General features: G+C 46.3%; 1 protein-coding gene across 4 annotated transcripts in view; it reads right to left on the bottom strand.

The window, feature by feature from the left end:
- STXBP2 (syntaxin binding protein 2) overlaps nt 1-17,324 on the bottom strand; it is a 59,273-nt gene that overhangs the window by 13,130 nt on the left and 28,819 nt on the right. For all 4 annotated transcript variants that reach the window (XM_053298630.1, XM_053298629.1, XM_053298633.1 and 1 more), the window contains exons 2-10: nt 12,840-12,889; nt 9,920-10,001; nt 9,453-9,529; nt 8,525-8,603; nt 7,027-7,130; nt 4,759-4,907; nt 3,523-3,607; nt 422-552; nt 181-288 (exon numbers count right to left, since the gene is read on the bottom strand). In XM_053298630.1, coding sequence (XP_053154605.1) covers nt 181-288; nt 422-552; nt 3,523-3,607; nt 4,759-4,907; nt 7,027-7,130; nt 8,525-8,603; nt 9,453-9,529; nt 9,920-10,001; nt 12,840-12,863 — 839 coding nt within the window. In that variant the 5' untranslated portion in view covers nt 12,864-12,889. The remainder of the gene's footprint in view (nt 1-180; nt 289-421; nt 553-3,522; nt 3,608-4,758; nt 4,908-7,026; nt 7,131-8,524; nt 8,604-9,452; nt 9,530-9,919; nt 10,002-12,839; nt 12,890-17,324) is intronic.

The raw sequence follows: 17,324 nt of genomic DNA, 5'->3' as shown, positions 1-17,324 counted from the left end.
CAGTTAAGTCAGTCTAGCTGTGAAGAGACACACTCTGCAACCCAGGTGGACATGGGAAAAGGGGCTACAGCGAGGCTGATTCATGGGCCACGTCCAGAACTGAAGGGCTGAGGACTCTATATATATAGAGGACTCTCTCTCTCTCTCTCTCTCTCTCAATAAAACACCACAGGTTCTCACTTGGACACATCAGCTATGTGCATGTGACGTAGCTGCACCCACAGGTCGTCATCCTCATCCAGCAGTACCACTTTTTCACGTGAGTCACTGATGCCTGTAGCTTCGTACCTGGGAGTTAGAGGAAGGCAAAAGAAAGAGGTTGGCTAGGACAAACACCCTCCCCGCCGCCCACTATCTCAGTGGGGAGGTGGCACCCTCCTGCACATACTGCTACACTTGCCCTCCCCACCTCAGCCCTCACCTATATGTGTCGTTCTCAACAGTGAGTAGGTCGTAGGCCATAGCCTGGAAGGTGAGCTCATGCAGAAGTGGGGATACCAGGTCATAGCTCCGGTCCACAATCAGAAGCTGAGAGCGAGATTTGTCAGGGCCCTGAGGGCAGTGAAAGGGAAGGCAAGAAAAGAAAAAGGAGGGGGAACAATTTGCCTCCCTCTCATTCATTTGAACTTTGTGCATTTGAGAGTGCTCTTTCCCCCCACAAGCTAAGCCGTCCCTAGCACCTTGTGAATGCCACCTACCACATGCTCTCTGCAGTTTTCTTAAAGAAATCCACACAAACCATTGCTACAGAGACAACTGCATGAAACTGAATTAGTGCCAGCAGTGTTCCAGGTACCACGCAGTCCAAAGGAAGGGCAGCATACTTGAGTTCTCCTGGCACCTCCTCCTCCTCCTCTCTCCTGGCACACTGGCCTGCTGCATTCTTAGCTAGCGGTTGCGTGCAACCTCTCCAGCATGCTCATGGCAGGGGGCACAGTCAGAAATACAATTATTCAAATGTATAAAATCCCTTCCCAATTGACAGAGCACAATCCCATTAAGGACAGAGATGACTCAGACACGCTGGGCTGCACAAGCGTCAGAGGAAAACAACTGGTCACTAGTGTGAGTCACAGACGGCCCATTTTTGGGGGTGGAGTCTCTGCCAGTTAGTGGCCAGTCTGGCTCTTAGATGAGGCTAAGATGGTAGTTGCAGTATACCAATTCTGCCTTGATCGTGGGAACCATATGAAGGGAACACCGTAATGACTACTGAGGGAAAGCACCTGCAACCTTTCCACATTCTGTTCATGACAAGTTGTGTTCTACGTTTGGAGTAGCAGCAGGCTGAAGACAAGAGACTATCCCCACAGTATGACTGCTCCTGCTAGGTTTATAGACACAACAGTGAGCCTCATTTGCCAGACAGGCTCAAATCTGGCCAGAAATTCGGGCAAAGGAATGCTCCTTTACACTTCTGTGAAGTGCACTCTTCAGGCAGGAGGTGGCCTTACAAACCCAGCAGTGTTTTATGGATGCAGCTGCTCTTCGGAGGTGAATTCAAGAACACTGAAGGTACACAAAATAGTTTGTATAGCACCATTCAGAAGGGGCTATGAGTCTGAGACACTTGCTTGGATTATAGAGGGAGGGAAGCAGAGATGGCCCAACCAGTGTTCGGTCTAATATTTTTCATCTGTGTACAGGATGTGTTGTGTTCTGGGCGGCACTATCAAGGCAGTGTGCGCGCACATGTATTCAGAGTGGGACCTTCCTGATTCAACCTGAGCGGGATCTAAAAATAACTAAGCGGACATTTAAAACCGTGCGAGCACACACACATGTGCATACCTTAGAGGGAACACTGGGCCCAAACCCCTTCTGATCTTTTGCGACTGCCACTCTAACACTTCTTAGGCTACTGTCATGATTTGGCTAAAATTAATAGGGGTGAGGCTTGTGGATTTCCTTAAGGATCCCCACCCCCCACCCCATACTTCAAGTACTGCTCAGGTCACCTTGAAGAACCACCCCTGCTACCTGGTGAAGGAGCTACATGCATCCCCACACCGAAGCCACTTCAGTGTTTTCCCAGCACAGCCCAAGAGAGGGAGCCCTGTGGCCAGTTATTGGCAGCACCTCTCCTCCCCTCTGTTTACTGACATAGTTGCCATTAAACAGGGATCCCTGTCTGCAATAAACACGACCTTTGGGGTGGGGAAAGTGGCTGCACTTGTGCTGTGGGAGGATGGTCTGTGACAGCAGCAGGAGGTGGACCAAAGCTCATGCCCTCCCACTGCAACGCTGAATCCATTTAATATTTAAAACATCGGTTGCTTTTCAAACATGCATACAGTTTTTTAAAAGCTTAAAAACAGCTATTTCTAGCAGCAGGATCAGCCCTGCCCTGCTTCCTTCTCTTTATACAGGGATTGGGATAGTGCTACTAGAGTACCAGCAGAAAACTGATGGGAACCAGAAGAAACCGCCCTCCATGGAAATGATCTTAGACAGAACGGCTTGCTCTTCTGACAGACCGAGCTCAACAAAACTAATTGTTTTAGGGCGAAACTAGACGGGGAGACGCAAAAGCAGTCCTCCAACTTTAACCCTTTGAAATGCAACAAATATAATCAGAACAGATTTGATCTGATCAAATGCAGCGAATTTGATCAGATTCAGCCCCAGATGCAATTTGATCAGATTCTGATTTGAAATGCAGCAAATCTGATCACGGCATATGTCTGTGTGTGCATGTGCTTAATCCTGAGATGTTTTCCTCATCAGGGCTGCCTCCCTCCAGATGCTTCTCTCTCAGCAAATATACAGCAACTCCATATTCTTTTCTCTCCACGGAAAAGCAGTTGGGGAAGGAGATCTTGATCAGAAAAAATGGCCTCTGAAGAAGGTTAAGAACTCCTTCCCCTCTCACTATGGCACTGATCACATTTGCAGCCTTCTACTGCTGTCTTTTAGTTTTTTATTTTGAAAACAACAACAGAACAAGCTGTTATGAGGTTGCTCATGCATCTCCCACACATAATCTAATTTGGCCTTTAAGCACATGTTTGAACTCTGCTCAGCTTGCAAGAGAGTGAGCTAGTGAACTCTCCCATGGGGACGGCCTCAATAAAGACCACATCTTGTGCATATCTGACAGGACATTCCACCATCCAGTGAAATGGAATAAACTCATCAACAACGGCAGTGTCTTGAGTACATGCTCTTCGAAGCATTTTCGAAGACTCTTGCTCTTCTGCAGCTGACACATCAAAAGCAGTCAGTCTTCATACCCAGTCACTCATTCTTGCATCTGTCATTGGCTAGAGGGCTGCTGTGGCCTCCCTGACCTAACCTGGATGTTGCTTAGATTACTCTGCACCTTGGCTTGAAGGAAGATCACTTTAGCATTTTTCTGCACTGCAAGGGATTTTCAGCTCTTGCCCGAAAAAACCACCACACTGTTGCTTGGCTAGCAAAACCTCTGCTGTGTCAGAGCAGCCGGTTGTCAAAGCCTAACCGTCTTCCCACTGACATTCTCCCTTGCTTCCTCAGCTCTGATGAAATGCCAGGATTGCTCACCTCTCCCATGGTCGGGTTGTCTGCTTTGAAAGCATTCAGCTTTGCCAGTACTGCATGGGCCAACAGACAGCAGTCTTCGGAGCCGCTACAACAAAGGAATGTAAAGCTACTTAGGACCAATGCTTCCAGTACTGGAAATGAAGACCTGGCAAAACTGGTGCCCTAGCCTGGAAAGGGATGGTTGTCTCTTCCCCTGCCCCTGCCATCTTGTTCCGGCTCTTATACCTATGGTTCTCATCCTCACTCTCGATAGCAGAGTGGGCACATGGCTGTGAAAATGTGGCCAGCTATTCTACCTGTTCCAACAACAAGAAGCAGGATTCAGCTCACACTCAGCTATTATGGATAGCTGAGTAACCTACTGATACCTGTATGGGTATTTATAAACCACTTTTCAACATATGATTTCAAAGCAGTTTACACAGAGAATAATAGTAAATAAGTAAGATGGTTCCCTGTCCCCACAGGGATCACAATATAAAAAGAAACACAAGGTAGACACCAGTGATGTAGCAACGTCGGTGGGGGCCCATGTTCAAACAAACATTGGCCACCTCTCAACATTTTCTTGGCACCACGATAATTTTTCACATTTCATTTTTTGGCAGAAGCCACTGTCACTGCCAACATAAAGCCCCCTTGCAAGTCCCCCACTCACATGTGGTGCCGCAGCACCTTGCTGCCACTGCCACTGCTCCTCCCACCTGCACTGCGGCACCTTACTGCTGCCGCCACTGTTCTTCCTGCCCCACTGCTTTGTAGCCGGCTTGTGCAGCTGTACAAAGCTGGGTGGCCCCTTTCCTCTCTCCTTTGGAGAGAGGAAATGGTTGATCTTAAATGGTTGACCTGGCTTTTTACCAGCATGCCAGCCGGCTCACAAGAAGCAGCAGGTGGGAAGGTCGCGGCAGCAACTGGTGGGCAGCAGGAGTCATGGCAACAACTGGGCAGATGGTGGGGGAAGCGGCAAGTAATGGCTGAGGGGCCCTCGGTGGCCCTCCCCCCCAGCGTCCCATGTTCTTAGGACACCAGTAGCTCCGTCCCAAGTAGACACCCAGCAATAGCCACTGGAGGGATGCTGTGCTGGGACTGGATAAGAACAGTTGTTCTTCCCTTGCCAAACAGAAGAGAGTATGGCAGAGTATGGCCCATGATGTCTTTGCTCACTCCGCCTCCATTTCATACAGAAAATGTCTGGGCCCCTCCCGCTGTTCAGTGCAGTGGGACAGTTATACTAACTTCCTATAGCGAATGGAGGGGTACTCCTTGAGGGTGTCACACAACGTGGCAATCTGCTCTGCCATCCTCTCCAAGTGGTTGTTCTTATCTTCCCTGCAGTATGGGCTAAAGAGATGATGGAAGCTCTGGGGATTGTCCAGGGAGTACACCTGGAGAGAAAAGTCAGAAAGTCAGAAGGACGGAGTGGTGTTTCCATCAATGTGATGGTGGCATTCAGTTATCTAGCAACTCTCTTTCACCACATCTATCGGAGAGCAATGTTCCCCCTAACAGGGATTCCCAGATGTTGACGACTTCAATTCCCAGAATCCCCAGCTGCAGTGGCTTTTGCTTGGTTTTTAAAACAAACAAACAAACAAACAAACAAACAAACAAACAACCCCCCCCCTTTTTAAAAAGCCCATTTTTAAAAGAACAAGAGCTGCAAAACAAATTGCATATTTCTGAAGGTAGCTTCTCCCAGGCCACTGTCCCTGCAATGGTCACCTATCCCTCTTCTGGATGCCAAGGGGTTCAAATCTGACAGGACACCCCTTACCCCAGGTGCTGCATCTTAAACCCACTGGACAGCAGCCTCCTCATTCAGGACATTACACAATCATCACTAATTTGAAGCAGGCATTGATGGTTATTTGTTAATCCTGGATGTGCAACCTTTCAAAACCATTAAGGGCTGTCTGTTCAAGAAGCCTGTAATTTACCTATTAGGCACCAAGGCCTCTCTCTAGTCCTATGTAAGTCACCAATTAGTATTATTACCAGAGGCTCTTTGGGACTGTCATTAGTCACACATAAGGAGACAATTCAGCATGAGAGAGACTAATCTGGTTGTCTGCTTGAGAGCAGCATCAAAGCCTAGCTCAGTTACAGTAGTCTGATGTCAGGCTTGCCAGAGAAACGCAGAGAGAAGTGACTGAGAAGACTGAACCGCTGCTACATTCGCCTGACTTCTTTGGACTCTTGAATTTTGACTCCTAGTACTTTTTTTTTTTTGGTAAACATTAACAGTAAGGAATTTTCTGTTTAAAAAGGAACAAAATCAAGATCTGCAACTAAATATCTGATGAGAACTACAATCTACTTCACTTAACTGCAGAAGTAAACAACAGATGCATGTTTGATTATCCATGACGGGAGGAAGATTACTCAGAGTAGACTCACTGAAATTAAGAAGTTAGGTAATGCTTAATGTCCTTTTAATTTCAGTGGGTCTACTCTGAGTTATTTTCCTCATGTCACCCACTGTTCTCTATTCTGCTAAACTGTTAAACAACAGAAATGGATACATTGGTATGCAAGAAGCTTCCTGCTCCGTTTCCTGCAATTATCTGATAGTTCCGTTTTTATTTGTTTATATTATCAGAGCAGGCTCACTTGAGGGCAAGTTGGAGCATGAATTTAGTCTTACAGATGACTCCAAACCTCCAAAGTTAATCTGCCCTCAAGTTTCAATGAATGTGGCTCATTCGATTGCCATGTGCGTAGCTATACACAAAAACCTAGAAGAGAAGACTCCATTGCCAAACGAAATGCAGTAAAGTTTTAGCAAGTGCTGGCAAGGGGCTGTACAAGTCCCACCTCATTTATGAACAGAAGCAGCTGGTCCCTTAAGTACTGTGTAACTACTAGCCTCAGTGCTAAACCAGCCATGTCATAACCGTACAGACAAAGGGCAGGATTCAGACTCTGGATATTACTTGAAGAGAGGAGGCTGCAGAGGCCTTCGTGCTTGCAAACGGACCATTAACTGCAGGGAGTGCACCCCTCCCCTCCTGCCACAAGCATATCAAGTGTGTTTGGTTGAAGAAGGCAGCAACAGGGCAATAGCAGGCCCAGTCTGCATCCTCGAAGAGTAGCCTCCTATCCAGCTCTCTTCTGCTTAGAGCATGCAGAAGGTCAGAGCCAAGCGGTAGGTGGGTGGGTGTTAAATAAGCCAGCCAGCCGGGGGAAATCCCCATACATCTAACTTGCTTAGTTCCTCCCCAGCTACAGGGATGCAACCCAAGTTCAGAACCATGAGGGAGTGCTGCGAGACACGCACTCCTTTTATGGGAAACCCCTGAGTCGGGCTGCAAGAGATGCTTGGGCCTCCTTCTCAAGTTCTGCAGGGCCATTACAGAAGCCCCTGGCACTTTTCTCCCACAAGGACTTCCAGGGTGATGGTAGACTACAGTTTTGTGTACAATGGCATGATTCCTTGTGCAAAACTGTTCGGCAAAAGGCCCCTCCAGCTGCAGAGTCCAGAAGGCTCTAGTCCACAGTCCTCACCTGTGACTCATAGGGAAGGAAGGCAACATGGATTTCCTTGAGTGTTTTGATGGCTTTGGTGATTCGGGACTTGCCAAGCTCATTAAAGAGGTTCTCAGGGCAGGCTGGAAGACAACGAGAAGAGGAAGGAATAACCTGTTTTTCCTCACACAAGACCCTTTCCACCCCATCTGCCTTACTGCAGAATAAGTTTCTTACAGTAATGGGCCCAGCCTGGCAGCTACCAACAAAAAGGAAAACAATGGATTCATGCTTGACACACTGTCCCAGAAAGTGAGTATTTTACGAGGTACCCCAGGGCTTTGGAACGTGCTCCCTGCTGAAATAAGAGCACCTCCTTCTAGGTTTGCTTTTAGGAGTACCCTCAAAATGTACTTTTCTCAGGCTTTTAACTGAAATTTTTAATTTTAATGTGTTTTTATCAATTGTGATTTCTCTGTTTTTATTGATTTTAAATGTTTTATATTTTATATTATGTTTTAATCTGTGCACAGTCTAGAGATTTATATATTAGGTGGTACAGAAATTCAAATAAATAAATAAATGAAAATAGTGGTCAAGGTTTCCCCCACTGCTTCCTGTATTGACGGTCACTAGCTTGGATGGCTTTAAAAGGGGCTTGGACAAATGTATGCAGGACAGGCCTATCAATGACTACTAGTTTGGTGACTATAGGCCACCTCTAGCCTCAGAGGCAAGTTGCCTCTCAATACCAGTTGCAGGGGAGCAACAGCAGGAGAGAGGGCATGCCCTCAGCTCTTGCTTGTGGTGGGCCAATGTGTGAAACAGGATGCTGGACTGGATAGGCCTTGGGCCTGAACCAGCAAGGCTGTTCTTATGTTCTCAATCCTGCCTAGACATCCCATGAGCAACTCCAACAAGCTCAAAAAGAGGCAGCTGAGAAGAACTGAGTAGCCAAATCTGCTGTCAACCAAGCAGAAGTGTCATTTTCACCAGCCTATGCCATGATGGAAGCTGAGGGACTTGGCATCTTCCAAGGTTTTGACATGGATCAGGCACAATCACAGGGCCACCATCTATGGAACCTTGCTCCTAATCTCTCAAGCATGATGCACAGTTTGTGCTCCAACCTATGGCCAAAGGCCTGTAGGTAGAGTGCAATTTATGTTAAGATGTCCTTCAGATTAGTTAAGAATCTCCCAGCAAGTGGGGAATGTAGCCATGGTACCCAGGCTAGATATCTCATGAGGAAGAGGCCATAGCTTAGTGGTACAGAACATGCATAAGGTCTCAGGTTCAATTCTCGACATCTGCAGCCAGGGCTGAGAAAGGCTCTTGTCTGAAGTGCAGAGAGCCACTAGCAGTCAGTGTAGACAATACAGTGATAGATGGGTCAATGGTCTGAATAAAGTAGCTTTGTATGTTCCCAAGAGTCAATGCTACTGAGTGTCTATATCCCACAATCAACTACTCTCCATTTCCAGAGCAAGTTTTCCCCATATCTTCCCATTCAATTAAGCATAATCCTTGAACTTACTGTCAGTGAAGAAGACGTGGGCGGCCTTGTATGAAAATGTGGGAGTCGCTTTGAAGTCATTGATCAGAGCATGGACTGACTACAGAGAGGGAAACCATCTGTTAGCAGAGCTTAAATACATTCCTGAGTTTCTCCCACTAGCACCCTTCACCTTAGCTGAGGGCCATACTCCTAAACAACCAGCTGCCAGTGGCTGGCATGTTGTGCAAAGCAATGCTGGCACTCCCGAACTGCTGGGGTCTAGCCCTGTTACAAATCTGGCTAAGTTGTAGTTCCAGGTCTAGCTCTCTTATTCGAGCTGTACCCATCAGAGTTATAACTACAGTTAGGTATTTAAGAGTAGATCTCTTTCTATTTTCATGCATGTTGTTTAGCTAGTTATGTTTTTTACTGTCTTATTGTGTTTTATCTGTTTTTCTTTAAGCATGACGTATTAGCTATTATGTTATGTTGTTTTATTATGCTTTAATATGTGTGTTATGACCTGTGGTTACAACAAACTTACTTACACCTGCTGGGTCTGCACTGGAGTAGCACTGCACAAATGCCAGTGCACTGTTTTTAGTAGTTGTGAGCCCTTGAGCAGCACTGCCAGGGCTGGTTTTCACAAGCACAGCAGCCTCAACAGGTCAGAAATGCTGGTTTGCATTGCACAACATATCGTCCCGCAACCTTTAATCACAGATACCTCCAAGAAGAAGAGTTTCTCTATGGGAATCACAGAGAACCCATTGGGGCTTCAATGAACACTGACAAGCATTCACTCCCCCCGCCCCCCGGCTCCTTTCAGTTCTTTTCGTTAATTTACTGTTTCCTAGTCTCAAATGCGCCACATGCTGACACAAGGTACTGAGGCACTACTATTGGATTTTTCTTTACCAGTAATTAAAGGTTCCCACTAATTTGGCCCAGTGTACTAAAGACCTACCGTCTCAATGGGGCTGATCAAATAGATTGCTTCCAGGCTGGGGAGGGGCTCTCGGCGCTTGTTAATATCTTCGATAACTGAAGAAAGTAAACGTATGTCAGATGTCTGGATTTGAGGGTGAGCGGAAGAGAAATAAAGCAGGACAATTCCATAAGGGTTGCACTCCAGCATGCTCTTAATTTGGTTGGAAAGAGGGGGGAACTGAGCTTTAGTAGATTTGTAGACCGAGAGCACAAATGTGCTGAGAAGCAGATCATGAGTTTGTCAGGGTGACACTATGTAGCAATACAAGGACATGGCTTAGTTTAAGTGGACAGATCATTCATGGGAATAGGAGGGAGAAATTAGTGCCATGCAGAGAGGACGACAGGTGTCTCCAGCTTCAGAAGACTCTCCCACTGTGATACGAGACTCTGCTCACAAGATCCAAGAGCCGGGTACAAGAGGATCTTGCTCAAGTCACTCACTTGTGATTCCTTCGGCCAGAAGGTCCGACATCTTAAAACAGGATGAGAGAATGCGCGTGCTTGCTTGATCCATAATGAGTACCTGCAAGAATGAAGAGAATCTGGTGGTCCATGAAGAAGCCATTTTTAACAGAGTGGGGTAGAGGCAGAATGTTCAGGCTGCTACCAGGAGGCAGTGTGGCACAAGACAGTCCCACAACATGGTCACTCTTGCTCCATCTCACTTCCTTCTGTGTACTACAATTATAAACAAAGATGTCCTATCCTTCGGCTCCTCCTCCAATGCCTTTGGACTCCACTCTCTTTCTAGACCTGAGCACAGAGAACTCTGTCCAATTTCATTCCTTATCCAACCTACTTAACATTCAGAGGCTCAAAGGGGCCATAAAGGTAGCTAACTTGACTGCTATTTTGGTCAAGACTCCCACTTCCTTTCATTAAAACATCCATTATAAATTGGTTGAATGATTAATTCTATTTTTAAATTTTTATATTGGCTAGAACAGAAGGGAAATTCAGAATGAACACACTTGTATACAGAGCCTCTGCCTTAACCCACCCACCCCAAACTTCTAATATCTAAAAGAGTTAACAGGGAGTGAACGCTTGTCTCGACTGACAGGCTGGTGAACTCCAGGGCAGCCAATCAGTACACCAGGTGGGTGGGACCTAGACAGTGGTTGCTGGGAACAAGAAGGGTGATCTTTGTTGGAGAGAAGCACGTGCGGAAAGGCTTAGTGAGGGGCAATGAAGTTTTGCTCCCTCATGGTCGAAGCCAGCATGGAGGTTTCTCTCATGGAATAACTCTGTAGATCCTTGAAAAAAAGGATTGCAGGAAACTTGATTCTCATCAGGAATTGGGTGAGTTAAAGGAAAAGGGAATTCAGCATAGGGAACAGTTTGTTTAGTCAGACTGTGCGTTAGGAACTTATATTACTTTGTATGTGTGATATTTCTTTGTTTATCAGGAATATGCTTTTGCATATTCCTGATAAAGGTAAAGTGTGCCGTCAAATAGATTTTGGCTCCTGGCACTCACAGAGCCCTGTGGTTTTCTTTGATAGAATACAGGAGGGGTTTACCATTGCCTCCTCCCATGCAGTATGAGATGATGCCTATCAGCATCTTCCTATATTGCTGCTGCCCGATATAGGTACCAGAGGGGATTCAAACCGGCAACTTTCTGCTTGTTAGTCAAGCAGTTCTGTTATTGTTTACCTGCAATGTAATTGAAATAAGAAACACTAGCCTACGCTCAACATACCTAGGGCATTGCAAAAGCCTCTGTAAACATTTAAGCATGCATAATGACAACCTATTTTTGTAACTTACTAAGTATTGTTAACTGTTTCTAAAAGCTGAGACAGTCTCAGATGGAAACAGTCTGCAGTAATTGAAAAAGACTCTGTAACCATTTAAGCATTCTTAAATGCAACCTATTACTGAAGCTTGATACAACCTATTTTTGAATAAAAGTTTTCTTTTTCTGTTTTTTCTTTACTTTTTTCAAGCCTCTCAGAGTGGGTTTTTAACTCAGTAGAAGAAGGGGGATTTCTCTGGTGCAAACATGTCTGCAGGAGCTCAGCAGCTCTCAGTTTTTCTCATCCCACATAGGCATATGTGGAAGGTTTTTTTAAAATATTTGCCCAATACCTAGTTACAGAGGGACCTTGGATTAAAGCACCCAATCCACTGGTCCGGTCCTCTGCAAGTTTTAGGGTGCTTGATGGCAGCATTTTAAATCCTCCGGAAATATAGAAGATATTCTTTTATGAGAAGCCCATCCAGGCAGTTCAGCCGGGATGACTCGGCATTTGCTTTCCCTCACGTGAGCTAGCTCTGAGGCAAAGGCTTTAATCCGCTACAGTGTTCTAGGCAGAAGCTTGGTCAGTTACATTTAGTACCTGGAAGTCAACTGCACTGGAGGAAACTCTACAAAACCTACCATTTCAAGCTGTATTGACTTTCACATTTCCAACTATCCAATGGGGGGTGGGGCAAAGCAACTCCCAGGTCTATTTCCTAATCACAATCTACAACTTTAGTTAGTATCAACTGGCAAGTAGAAGCACACAGAGTCAACCACAGCAAAGAGGGGTCTCTCTCACAACCACAGATGAAGCCTGCAGGGCCAACAATGTTTAGTATTATGGGGCTTCCTCCATGGGTGTAGTAGTACCTGGGCTGGCTGGGATGATATGTCCACAAGTGTGACTGCATCATGGGTCGGGAGGAAGGGAGGGACACATACGTATGCCATCCCATTGCTATGCTTTCCTGCCACCACATGTGGGGAGTGTGGACTGTCCAAACTGCTCCCAACAAGCAATTCCAATACTAAATTAAAGTAGCATTTAAATTGCCTGGTGAGGGCCGTTTGTACAAACTGCCCCTGCCCCCCTACCCCATATTTATGTGATGTGGAACAGCACACGCCAGGAGAGGAATCAGGATGTGCAGGATCACCTCCAGCACTGTGTGGGGCAGGGCCAGGGGATGGCATTGTTCTAACCGGCCCTCTGCTTCTTGAGAAACAATAGGAAAGGCATCCTTAGAAGTCGCAGGAAGTCCTTGCGGAACCAGCAGAGCAAACCCATTTTGAATGACCTCTTTGCTCTGCCGTAGCCAGTAATTTCATGGCTGGCCTGGCACATATCTTCTGTCAGCAAAAGTTATGGGAACCTCGAGGAACTTTAATTGCCATACAGAAGGCCTATCTGAATATATGGCCCATGCAGTATCTCTTACAGTGTAAGTGCACAGTGGAATTGTGGGCAGAGATTATCCAGTTGCATAATGAACATGGCAGAGCCCAGTAAAGGCTGCATAATACAGCTTTGCAGGTTAAAGGAAACCCATAGACGTATGCACAGCTGAGTCTACAGATACAATGTTCTGGGCTGCAGTAACACCTGCTTACCTTCCATTCACCTTCTTTCTTCATGCTGAGTATGACATCATTTAGGATCTCTGAAAGGGGAAGAAGAGCTCCAAATTAGTACCGAGGTCCCTTCTACTTCACTTTGGATAATTGATGGGTTCCTGTGCCAGGTGATTATCATAACAGTTTTCACCTCCTTGGTGTGGGCATCTTCAGTGGATTCCAATAAGCAGGGAGTATTTTTACGGCTCACTCAAGATAAAATGTACATGCATCTGCTGTGTTTCCCATACTCTATACTGCCAATCCCTCATCACAATTATCCTTTAGAGCAGGAGTCACATTCCTACCCTGATGCTGTTATGAATTTCCAGGGGGTGAGGCAGGTGGGCGCAGAAGTAGTCACTGACAGGGCTTTTTCAGTGGTGGCATCTGAGCTGTGGAATTGTTTTCTCTTATCAGTTCAACTAGTGCTAAACTTCACATCTTGTTGGCACCAGGTAAAGATATTCTACTGCTCTCAGGCTTCTAATTGGGTTTAGATGGGCTGCTTTTGAAGAGAGAGCTGCTGTAGAAAATGCTATTTGAACAGTTACTGTTCTGTTGTTTTAATCATGAGTTGTAATTGGTGGAAGGCAGAATACAAACATCTTAAATAAGCATCAGAATGACTCCCCTAACATGACATCTCATCACCATTTCTTTAGATGGGGCAGAACCTGGGTATGTCAGTTGCCTTGAAATGATACAAGCTGCCCATCAGGGCAGGAGCTGCATTCCCCACTCTTCTGTATTTGCTTAAACAGGAACTCAAGAACTCATTACAGTCATAGGCATTCTTGGCACAGGCTCAAAAGCTGCAGGTGCTCAGTCTTCCAAGAACAATGCTTGGAGAATGGCAGCGGGAGAGACAAGACCAGGCTCACTGCAGAAAGTATTTGTTGGCAAGAATGATCACAAAACATGGTAATACCCACCGAGGACCTGGAGCATGCCTTCAGAAGGAGGCGAACCAACAAAGCCCCAAAGAGCAATGATTCAGCACTGCTCATCAGGAAGCTCCCCTAGATATAGACAGGGGCCGCTTCATAGATTATGTGCCTGCTGCTTATTTGCAGCTGGAACCCAGGCTGTTCCAGTAATGTTTGAATGAACAGACTCATAGGGGGCAGATAGATCACGTGAGATGTTCCCATATCAGCACCATTAGCACGGTTCTCGGAAACATCCAGCCAGGTAGAGTGAGAGGACAGCAGGTTGCCAGGCCTGGAGCCAGCTGGTGGCATGGTATGTACCTGCCACACCAAAAAATTATTTTGCCTCCACAGCCTGACTGTTTTCACTGAACATTTTATAACCTGCCACCACTGCAATCCACCCCCCCCTCCAAAAAAAAAATTATTTGGCTGGTTACAGGCCTGCAGGTTGCCAGCAGTCCCTTCTTCCTTCTTTGTGTTTCTTGTAAGGAGAGGCACTCCTTGCAAAACATGGAAGGGTCAGAGCTGTCCCAAATAGCTGCTCCAACGAGGACACCCTACTGGCACCCCAATAATGCACTGCCTGGGCAACTGCCTCACCTTGCCTCATGAAAGGACTGCCCCTACTAGCCAGCCGAAAGCGGTTTGATGTAGAAAAGGTTGCTCTGAAGGAGGTCACCACAAACACTTATATGTAAACTGCTGTTGTACACTAAAGTGCTAAACCCTTTGTAATTAGTCAGACACTGGAGGCGTTTTAAATGCTCCAAATGCCCAACCCCAAACTTACACATGCACGTGATAATTGGACAGAAGAACTGGTCATACTTGTTTGGAAGGTTGTGACAGTAACTGACAATGCTGCAGAACATGAAACAAGGCTGTAAAACCAGCAGCTGTGACCAAGTGAGCATTCTTGGGAGGAATCCAAGAATGGGAGGAATTAGTGGGTTTGTATGAAACAACCAGTCTTGGCATATTGTGACCAAGACCACGAGCAGAGGCTCGTGCGAGGATGGGGGTGGGGGGAGAAATGCACAGGCTCCTAGGGTGGCAGCAACCTGACACGCCACTGTTATGTCTGAATCCACTCATTGTATGAGGAACACTCTGAAGACTTTAAATCACTAAACAAAGTGTAAAGTAATTATTATTTTACTGAAGAGTTAGGGCTGACACTGGCCCTTTGCTCCAGGACCCCAGTCAGCTGTGTGACGGGGGCATATGTCCCAACAACCAGTGCAGGAGGGGTAGGTTCCTCACCCCTATGACACTGTAGCATCACACAGGAGCAGAAGGTCACAACCCACACAAGGGCCTGTTTCTTCTCAGATATGTATAAGGTTGCTCTGTGTAACTGTAATTAGATAGCAAGGTGAGGCCCTATTACCTGCATGTTCTGAGCAGGATACTTCCATGACAGTTGGAGATGAGTGACTCTGAGTGCACTATGAATGACCTTCTGCAAAACCCATGAGCTCCAAATTCCCTTTAGAGCTCACAAAGGGGGATATCCAGGAGTCCCATCTCCCTGAACTGCACATTAAGAAGGGCTTGCTGCAGAAGAGCCACTAGATGCATTGCCATTTCTGATGCTCTGTCTCTATGAAAATATAAGCTAATCACAGGCAGAATTAATCAGATGCAGAAGGCGGCTTCCTCTAGCATCCTCTCTCTGATCTGTCCTACATCACCTTCTCTATGTGCCTCTCTTACTATTTAGGACTTCATTCCTGCACAGATACTACTAGATACTTCCAGGTCATATAGCAAACATAGCACAGCGACAATCTCGACAGACAGGTCAGGGGAATGCCCCTAATCAAGTCTTGCCCCAAGAATGGCACTCATTTCTGACTATGAGACAAACTGCAGACTGCACACAAATATTTCTGAAGCAAAGCATGGCGGGGGTGGTGTGTGTGTTGCATCTTGACGGGAGAAGTGGTGGGTGAGGGTTTACTTACCCTTTACTTACTGGCCATTGCTCCATTCCAACTCTCCCCGTCCCAACAGCTGCTTCCCTAATTCAGGGTTCCAAATGCAGGCCCACACATGCTTGGAACCTCATGGTAGGCAGGAGCACGTCATCCCCTTCCCCACACCCAGTTTCTCTGCTTAAAACGGGTCCCTCTTGAATGTGCTTCAGAAAGAGCAGCCACTAGAGCTGTATTACTCACACACATGTGTAATGTGTAGTTTGACCCGATGCCAGAGCACCTTGTCGTGGCACTCTTGTTTTAACCGCTTAAGTGATGGAAAGCCCTCCAAGCCATCCAGCTGGCTGTGAATAAAGAGCCTCTTCATTCTTCTGTTAACCATCTTGAACCTCAGCTCTGGTTTGAATTTGCTCAGCTCTGCTGCCTGGCAGTTCAGCACTACACCTGCTTTGCGAGTGAACAGGGAAGGTTAAGTCCACTTCCTAACCCCTGAAAGCCAGTATTGTGGTGCTCATGCATTCAACAACTTGATGGGTACACTCCAAGGACACTTTTAGATATTGTGGAGCCAGCCCAAACCTGTTCTTCTGGAACAGAATGCCTCTGGACAGTATTTGAGTTTTCTGATATTGCTAGCTACCAGGCCAGGCCAGAGCAGCTGTTGTATTTGCTCAGTGTGGCTCTATAGTAACTGTTCCACAATGACTATACAAGTAGTCACTCCATGTTTGCCAAAGAGCAAATGCTTTCTGGTTGCACAATATTCCACAGCAACTTGGTGTTTGCCTAGACTAGAGGGTAGCAAGCAGCAGTGTCAGAAAGCAGATACAAGAGGAAGAGAGCTCTAGGAAGCTGGTGCCAGGAATAAAGCACCTTAGAATCTAACAAGTCAGTCAATCCCTCTGACACCAATTGAATGATACAACAGACAAGTGGAAGAGGCTATTCAGAAAACAGAGCCAGGTATCAAATACTGAGGGTTGCTAGCTCTTTATGGTAAGAAAGGAAAGAATCACATGGTTCTATTTATTTATTTATTTATTTGATTTATATACTGCCCTTCCGAAATGGCTCAGGGCGGTCTATGCTCCATGTGAGAGCTGGTCTCGTGGTAGCAAGCATGCATTGTCCCCTTTGCCAAGCAGAGTCCACCCTGATTTGCATTTGAATGGGAGACTACATGTGAGCACCCTAAGATATTCCTCTCAGGGGATGGGGCCCTCTGGGAGAGCATCTGCTTGCTTGCATGCAGAAAGTTCCAAGTTCCCTCTCTGGCATCTCCAAGATAGGACTGAGAGAGACTCCTGACTACAACCTTGGAGAAGCCGTTGCTAGTCTGTATAGACAATACTGAGCTTGATGGACCAGTGGTCTGACTCAGTATAAGACATCTTCCTATGTGTTTCTGTTTGTGGAGACTCGCTTACTTTCCCTGGAGATCATTTCTACTCATCACAGGTGACTACCGTTAATCTCAGCAGTAGCAAGGGAGAGCTTGTTGTTGAATGAAATACAGCACTCTAATGATGGAGGAGAGCTTCTTGTCGAGTGAAATACAGCAGTTTAATCAGTCCGGCAGCTCCAAGGCCATACAACCAAGTTAGCCT

Source organism: Hemicordylus capensis, chromosome 2 (assembly GCF_027244095.1).
Source record: "Hemicordylus capensis ecotype Gifberg chromosome 2, rHemCap1.1.pri, whole genome shotgun sequence".
Lineage (NCBI taxonomy): Eukaryota > Metazoa > Chordata > Lepidosauria > Squamata > Cordylidae > Hemicordylus > Hemicordylus capensis.
This window is presented reverse-complemented; position numbering and strand designations above follow the sequence as displayed.